This window comes from Cavia porcellus, unplaced genomic scaffold (assembly GCF_034190915.1).
Source record: "Cavia porcellus strain 051 isolate PalLab524CR breed Dunkin Hartley unplaced genomic scaffold, mCavPor4.1 scaffold_10, whole genome shotgun sequence".
Taxonomy (NCBI): domain Eukaryota; kingdom Metazoa; phylum Chordata; class Mammalia; order Rodentia; family Caviidae; genus Cavia; species Cavia porcellus.
This window is the reverse complement of record NW_026947493.1, coordinates 65,879,398-65,888,271: the sequence shown is the minus strand read 5'-3', so window position 1 is coordinate 65,888,271 and position 8,874 is coordinate 65,879,398. Positions and strand designations below refer to the sequence as shown.

General features: G+C 40.1%; 1 protein-coding gene across 1 annotated transcript in view; it reads left to right on the top strand.

Moving 5' to 3' along the window:
- The first annotated feature begins 3,995 nt into the window (after window positions 1-3,995).
- Window positions 3,996-8,874, top strand: part of Runx1t1 (RUNX1 partner transcriptional co-repressor 1) — a 130,875-nt gene continuing 125,996 nt past the window's right edge. Inside the window, 4 exon segments of the mRNA XM_063257548.1 lie at window positions 3,996-4,511; window positions 4,513-4,537; window positions 4,735-4,818; window positions 4,821-4,877. Of these exon segments, the coding sequence (XP_063113618.1) occupies window positions 4,416-4,511; window positions 4,513-4,537; window positions 4,735-4,818; window positions 4,821-4,877 (262 nt within the window). The 5' untranslated portion in view covers window positions 3,996-4,415.

Below are 8,874 nucleotides of genomic sequence, written 5' to 3'. Positions count from 1 at the left end.
GAGGAGCTCTCCCATTGAAACGTTAGTCTAAATATTTTCAGATGAAAGAATATCTCATAAATTGCAAAGAAATACACAGATGTAAGATGCTATTATAATTTATTTCATTGTAAAATTGAAGCTTAGCTAATCTCTCCCCTCTATTTTTTAAACATTGAAAAGGGATCACCAGAAAGAAATGCTTCCAATAGGAATGCTGGTCAGTGGTTGTCAGTTTAGGACATTCTTCACTGTCAAATCCTGTTTCTCACTTCTTTGATATGAACATCAGCTGACAGGCACTGAATGCAAAGCCTTCTTCATTGAGGTTTTATGCAGGCAACATAGCCCTTCATGGCAAAGCAGTCTGAAAAATTGGCACCTGCAGGATTTGCATGTGAAAAAAACCCAAGTCAGTTGCATTTTGCTGGAGTCTATTACTGTAAGTTATGTAAGTTCAGTGAGAAAGGCTAATTGTTTAAAGGTTCTTTATTTTATGATCACCTTATTCATCATATAGTGATCCATAGACTTTATTGATGGCAGAAGCAATGAGCAGTGAGCTCTGACTTTATAGAAGTTATTTATTATGGAATGCAGTTGTTTTCTGACCATGTGCTTGCAGAATGCACTTAGAGGCACAATTAATTTTTAAAATGTGACTGAATGAATTCATGGAACTTTGAGAATAATCAGAAAATACATAAAATTTGGTTAACACAAAAATCCTTTGAAAACAATCTGGGGTTTTAAGACTTCTATATTTCAATAACAATGCAATGTATAAGAAAAAAATTTAAACTTCTTGTACTTACAAATTTAGGAAAATATTAATTTTCCCTCGTTTTTCTTGTTAAATTATGTTTGTCACCTAAATGTCCTTTGAAAAATTATAGTTTACCCTATTCATACAAACTAACAAATAAGTATTAAGTTAACTAACAACCTTTGTGACCCATCAGTGGGGACATTTATTCAGTGTAGGTTACTTATTATTATCTAACAAGACACCTTTCAACTTCACTTTTTTACAGCCATTAATATAAGAGTTCCTAAATAATGTTTAAAGAACAGTGAACATTTTATTAAAGCAAACATTAGTTCAGTTTAATGGAGGTAATTGTAAATGATAAGACAGAGCAGGTTATCTCCGTGTTGTTTAAACAGAAGGAGCTACTTTGCACCATTTCCAGTAGCCATCTGTAGAAGAGAAGGGTTTGCACCTGTCTGTCCACACTAATTATAGATTAGGGCCAAAGAAATGAAATTCGAGGAGGTTTTCAGCTAATGAAATCCATACTGATTTTATTGTAAGTGTGTTTTATGTAAAGAGGATGATGGTCCAGTCATGAGTGAATAAATCACTATGTAGCTGCTAGCTACTTGGTTTTGAAGCACAATTCTGCTGCATTAACCTTTGATATTAAAAAGAGAAAACTTACACATGGATGCTAGCCTTTGTTTGGCATCCCACAGCAGTGAGGTTCAGGATGCAATTTAGAAATGTGCTAGAAAGCAGCTTAAACAGTAAGAATATTTTGATAGTCTCAAATTCAGATAAAGTGGAAGGTAAGCTCTGTTTTAACTTGTGCATATAAAGCATCAGAAAATTAGAAAGCATTTTTCTTTTTTCTATGCTTCAGCTTCATAGACATGAGAAATTAAAGCGAAATGAGTGAGGAATGCATTCTGCAATAAAAGGTCACATGAATGTCTACCACATCTGTTTATAGTAATTATGAACATAATTAACATAAGAATTACAAATGAAATAATGACAAGCTGAGCAATGAGATATTATGCCATAATGGTCATATGTTGGAATTCTCACATTATAGCACACTAGAATTCACATACTCAAAGAAAGAAAGAAAATGCTAGATTTTTATCTGAATTAATGCTTCAAAACTTATCTGCCTAGGACAGATAGACTTCTTGCTTTTATCGGAAGGTACCCTATTATTAAGAAAAGAAACAGTTCAAATTAAGATTTCTAGTCTCTAGCCTGGACTTTGAGACAGCTGTGATTATAGACACCAGTTTCTATTATACACTTATTCTGTGATTGTGCTTCTTGATTATTGTATTGCTTTTTTTAATTGAAAGCTTTGAAGCAAAGTGTTTGCTTTGGAAGCGTGTCATAGATTTGCCCCATTTGAGAATCAGTTGATCTTTTCTGTAACTGTGAGCCAAAAGTCAATGAACAAACAAGGTAGTAGAAATACTATACCTTCACACAATAAGCACCTTGGCAAATTAGCTTTTGGTCTTTTCTTTATGTCTGTTTGGATGCCTGTTCTGGGTTTGAAAAGCAGTACAGTACTATGGAATTTTTTGTAACCTAGGGGATTTCTTGAAAGAGCATGTAATGGGAAAAAATCAGTGGGCATTTGTAAGTTGCAATTTTTTCTCCTGCAGTTGCATTGGATTTTTGGGTGTTCCTATGTAGTCTGTATCCAAATTGGTCTAACCTCAATGTAATAACAGGGGTTATGGTAGTTGTGGTTGCTTCTGGTTACTGAGTGCAGCTTTCTGTGTAACAGCTAGAGAGAAGGTGAAAGGGGACCTTTTATGAGAGCTAAAATGATACTCTAGAAATCTGCTATTAAATTTAAAACATGTAGGAGTGACAGAATCTTATCCATTTAGGGCTCACCTGATTTTGTAATGTAGCCTGTCAAGTGGTTTATTTCCTACACTTGCACCCTTCTCTAGCCATTGAACCTGGTCACTTTCTGAAGATTTATGGAGAAATGTTACCTTGTTCTCTTCTCAGTGATGCCACGAGGTTTTCCACATTATTGGATTACTGAAGGATTGTAGCAGACCCCTTTTTATCTGACATTCATTGCATGACAAGATTTTCACACATGCCCTTCCCCCACCATGCCCAGCTTTCTTCACTTTGTGTTGTAACCTATCAAATTTCCCTCGATTCTTTTCTTGGGGGTGGGAGCTTGAGGGATGGGGAAGGGGGCTGCACTGCACATAAAACTTTTTTGACTAAGTGATTTGGAGGAGGAATGTTTGATTAAACAATGCCCCTCCTTATTTTCTGCAGGGCCTCTTAAAAACGTCTCCGTTAAAAGGCAACTGCTGATTCTCTTGCGCATCTATGGACTCATTAGCCCTATTTCCCCTCTCCCCATATTTTTCCCTTTCTACTGAGATCCTATATTTTATGACCCCAAGTTTCACAGCAGCTGGGGCTCCAGTGTGCGCCATGAAAAATTAGGTAGTTTATTAGCTCCTCCATTCTGAACTCTTCTTCCTACTGCACTCTGAGCTCCTTAACCAAGCTTCAGCCTTGAAACACAACACAAGCAGATACTCCCCCTCCCCCAATTAAAAAAAAAAAACTTCTTTGCTGCATTATCTGCACTCCATTAAGGATCTGATCAGATGTTCAGATTGTCTGATGGGTGCATTTAAAAGTGAAAAGGGGCTCTCGAGGGACTACTCAGGTGTATCTCCCTTCTGACCCGCAGGGGAGGAGGCTGAACTCTGGTCTGACGGTGGAGCCTTAGCTCCTGCTTGTTCTCTGATTGATTCCCGGACTCTGGGTGGCTGAAGAGCTGTGAGGCAGCTCAAGCCGAGATTGATTGCCTCAATTTCAGATTCCCACCTTCAAAATAGACTCTCAGACGTACACACACGGAGCCCCCTCCCCCCACACAATTTCTGGAGGTGGAGCAGGTGTCTCGGAGTCACCTGTAGCTACCAATCACAAGTGGTCCTCATCACGGTGATGCGGCTCCCTGTGTCTTCAGCTGGGACCCATCAAAGCCCAGAGGTGCGAATTTTAGATGTGCCCGAGCCTGTTTCCCTGTGTGTGGGTTGCGTGTGTGGGAGGGGGCTGGACGGCGGAGTCTCCGGTGGACATAGAATGGGGCCAGGAGTCCCGCTGGAGCTCGGTCTGGAAGGCTGCTGGAAGCTGTGTGCACCCACTAGGTTTGTTTTGCAAATTGTGGCTTTTTGGGTGGAGGTGAGACGGTGCAGGTCTCCCAGTCACACTCCGCCCGAGGCAGCTTGTGGTCCCTCTCTGACCTTGACAGGACCTCTAACGTGATCCCGCAGTCTGATCCTGGAGCAGGGCTGCAGTGTGCTGGCATGGTGGCCCGCCCTGGCTTGGAAGAGGGACAGGTTAGGGCCCGCAGGCGACCCCCAGCCCTGGCCTGCGCCTCCAGCCAGCCTTAGGGTGGCCCTGTGGCGGGGCCTGAGCCCCCGCCCCCTGCATCCCTTTTGATTTCTTCCCTCCTGCCCGCATCCTTCCCTCTCCCCCTCTCTCCCACTCTTCCTCCCTCTCCCGCTCCGTCTCACACGCACCCTCTGTTTATTTTCCTGCCTCCATCTGGGCCCTGCTGATATTGTAATCACCCTGATGCACGTTGGCTTCTCTCCTCTCCCTCCTGCGCTCACACACTCACTCACACACAATGTGCCATCCTGACAAGCCTTTTACTTCTGATAAGCTCCGATGTGTGTTTAATGAATACAAAGCCGCGGTCTGGGTGCCGCCTCGGCCGCGGCCGCCTGCGCTGCGCTCCTTTGCCAGAAGGTAATCTCCGCGCGGGGGAGGGGAGGGGAGGGGAGGGGAGAGGGGGGAGGGGGAGGGGGAGGGGTGGGGAGGGGAGGGGAGGGGACGCAGGGTGGGGGGCGGCCCCGCGCGCTCCCGCGCTCCCTCTCCCAGCGATTCAGAAGTCGATAAGACCAGGAGAAGTGAAGATGTAACGTGTTATCTGTCGCTCCTCTTAGCTGGCGGAGGGAATTTACATTTAAAGATTAGCAGAGGGAGAAAGAGAAATCTGCCTTTGTTGTGCGGGGGTGAGGAGGAGGCATCAGCCCTGGCCTTGACGCTATCTCCCATCACCTCTGCTATCCAGACAGGACTCACCGAGGTGAGATTACCCGAGGGCCTAATCTTTAATTGGGTTTAGTTTTGCCAGTCTGAATAGGTTTAAAGAGTCTCCATAAAGGGGAACAATAGATTATTTATTGACTGGATGTGGAAGCCTTTAGATGAAGAAGAGAGAAAGAGCTGTTTAACAACTTGATTATTTTTTTCAAAAAAAAAATTTTAAAGGCGAGTGTCCTGATGGAGGAAGGAAAGGTAGAGAATTCAGGTGCAGTTTGAATGTCTTCAAGGGTCTTATTTGGGCTCCTTTCCCGCCAGGCGCCTGTGTTATTTTAAAGCAGTTTCATTGACTTTTCCTGTTCAGGACAAACTGAGAGCAGAGGGTTCTAGGCATTGGGGACTCGTCATTAATATTTGGTTTTGTGTGACTTATTTTGAAGGAGTGATATAGTGATGCTGCTGGCTGTGCTTGAATGAGATAAGGAAACTATTTTTAATGTGGAATTAGCTGATGTATCGTGTGATTCAATTTCTGCTAGAGAGAGGGGACAAAAAAACTCTTAGGCAGATTTGTATTTAGGATTTGAACCGTGATTGTTTGTTTGTTTTGTTTTTGGTTTGGAGTTAGTTTAAGAAAAACTGTTTTCTTGACTCATGAGTTTATTAAAAACAGTCTAGTGTCAATTTTAGAATGTTCTTAAAATGAATAAAAATAGGATGATCACTTTTGCTTCCTACACATTGTCAAGAAAGGTGTTTTCATAGGTAGAGAGAGCTATGATCCGGTAACTAAAAGCCTAATTAAAATTTTCTCAAAGCCAGAGGGGCATGTTTCCTTGTTGACAGCATCGGATCGATTGAATAAGACAATAGAGTCCCATTATTTTACTCCCATTGACTGAACATATTGACATTTTAGGTTTGCTGTTGCCTCAGTGAGCATGATGAAACATTGAAATTCACAGACCAACTGGCCAGAGTGGCACATATATTACTGTATGTCGTTTCTGCCTTCGGGGTTACCTTATCACCCAGGCAGAATGGGAAAGGACAGCCTGGAATCCTTTAGAAGAGGGGGCAGCACTTTCCTGGATAAAAATCTGACAGATAGTGTATCTTAGGAGCATCATTAATTTTACCCAGAATTGGATGTTATGTAGGAATATGAACAGTGCTTCTTACTACTTTTATTTAAAAGTCTGAGAAGTGACCTGCTTAACAATCTTTTGCAGTCTTGTTTTACTTAAGAGAATACCCATTTTCAAGATTTACTCTTCCCTGGAGGCATTATAGTGAGTCATCATCATCATGGGTCACCTCATTTAGGTGACCAGGTGGTATCTGGGTGATATCTATTCTTCTGGAGTTTGGGATATTCAAAAAGATAAGCAGCGGTTAAATCTACATTTGCTAAAGGAAAATATGGGGTCCCTTCAAAAATAGGACCTGACTCCACTTGTTCCCAGTATCCTTGTGGCAGGTGGACTCCACAATGAAGAGGGTGTATATGTTTTATACTCATGTGCATGCGTAGACAGTGATATGTGTAAATATGTGTGTGTTGAAACAGGTAGAGAAGAATACTAAATATTCATTATCTTCTAAGTGCATTCTACATGTTTTGCATAGTCTTCACATAATAAAATTAAGGATTAGGCAGACATTGAGTCAACTATGAACCATATGAGAAGTGAAGATAGATAAAAGCCAGAAAGGACCTAACACACACTTTTAAAGTTTGGTGAAAATGTAGAACATGTTATGGATATGACTTGTAAACACATTGTTGCCATCAAGCAGGCAACTGATGCCCTTTACCGTGCTTAAAACAAAACTAGCCCTTTATACAGTTTTCATGAAAATGTTAGGTTTCTATTTGATCAGCAGGTGCTGTTGAGATGAAAGCCATGTGTAAATTTTCAGGAGGCCGAAAGTGTCAATTCAGAAAAGGAAAGTGATAAGAGAAAATGCAATCAGTTTTCCTGTTTTCAATTTGTGCAGGATTTGAAGAGCTGTTTTGTTAAACTGCTACATCTGCTCCAATATGAATATTGAACTACTTCTACTAAAAATAACAACCTATAATTTGGAAGCTACTGCAGTCTTTTGTTAATGTGAGTGGGTTATTTAAAAACAAAAAAACAAAAAACATTTGAAAAATCCAGTTTTTTATTCTGACAGTCTCTTGTCCCATGTGCATTTTCATTTGTTGGCACTTTTATTTGCAGCAGATAAATGGTATTATGCAATTAGGACCTCATCTTGTTTGACTATAAAAGAGGTTTCCATAGGTGAAAATCCTGGTAATGTAAAAAGGGTTTGCACAAAACAAAATTTACTTTAAAATAACCTTTTTAAATACATTCATTTAAAATGAGATAGTTATTCCTTACATGCTCTAATACTACAATTTTTAACATACTGCTGACTATTGTAACAAAGTTAACACTATTCCATTGCATACTGAGCATTCTTTGATTTATTTCACCTTTAATATACCTGCAAATGTAAGTTTAAACTAATCAGGGATATTTTACCTAACAGGGCTTTCAGAATAATTTTTTTCATGCTTAAATAAAATGATTAAATTATGCTTGAGTGCCTGCATACAAAAGCTTTAGCTTCTATAGTACTGCTAATCAAATAAGTTTTATGGACAGGGAAAGCACCACATTAGAGAAAAATTGGATGCATTTTTCTAGTGACATTTCTGGGAAAGACATGTTCTTTGAAAATCACCTGGTGTTGAAAAGCAAATGCTAACATGTCTTAAATAATCATAAAATAATACTCCGTCCCTGTAATAAAGAGAATAGCAATACTATCCATGAAGCATGGGCGTAGAGAATTAGGTAGAAGGAAGACTGATGAAATCTGGATAAGGTTCAATATTGATTCAATCCTTGATTGCACTTGGGTTGACTTGTGGCTAAAGTAATTTATCCAGGGTGAGACCTGATCATTGCTTAGGATCAATTAGCTATGTATCTTGTGGCTTCACACTTGAATTGTTAGACATAGTCTTTACAAATAAACTGAGAATATTCCAAGAATGGGTAAAGGGAAAGACAGACATAGTGACACGTTAACTTTTGATATTAACAAATGCAACATTTCTTCTGAAACACTGATTCAGAAATAAGAGGTAGCTTAAAGAATGGTATTAAATGTACTACGTGTATATACCCAGCAGAAAAATAGTGCTCTTAAGGTTTGAATTTCCAAGCTGAAGCCAAGCAGCATTCCAGTGTGACAAGTCGTGCTGGCACAGCCTGAAGAGATCTGGGCGTCATGTGGGTGTATTCCTTGATAGAGGACCATGTGCCCCGTCACTCCCAGGAAATCACATATCAGTGTTAGAAAGTTTACACAAACAGAGAATCCCCATCATTTGGGATTTTTTTTTTTTTTTTGAAATCACAATACCTTACATGGCCCCAATAAAGGAAGGCTTCCTGAGATTTCATAATCTTTATACTTTATGAGGTGATGTCTAGGCTATTAACATCAGCACCTCTGATAAAATAATGGAGTATGGTGGTGGTTTGACGCATAGGATGTTCTGGTTTGAAAAAGTTTAAAACCATCAGTGCTGCGTATAGCCACTAACATTTTCAGAGACCAGGAGAGACCAGCATATTAAATGCCTAGCTTGGGTAGTTCCCACTGTGATGTGTTATGTAGTATAACTTAAGAAGGTATAAAGCAGTTATTTGTGTCTGTAGATTTTGTACTGATCAGGGTCTCTAAGATAGACCAGTACTGGAGTAAATACAGCTTTTAAGATACAGATTTTGTGGAAGAGGAATGCAAAAGGCACAAATGTAAAGTACTTTTTTTTTCATTGTGTCTCCAACAATGTAAGCATCTCTTAAGTGTCTTGAGGAATATGATTGATTGGCTCAGTGAATTTTTTTTTGGTACCTTAATTTGAACTCAGGACCTTTTGCTTGCCAGGCAAGTGCTTATTCCGCTGAGCTATATCCCCGACTTGGGTTGTGCTCCACATCAAAGTGTGTTGTGGGTTTTCATGGGCTGCC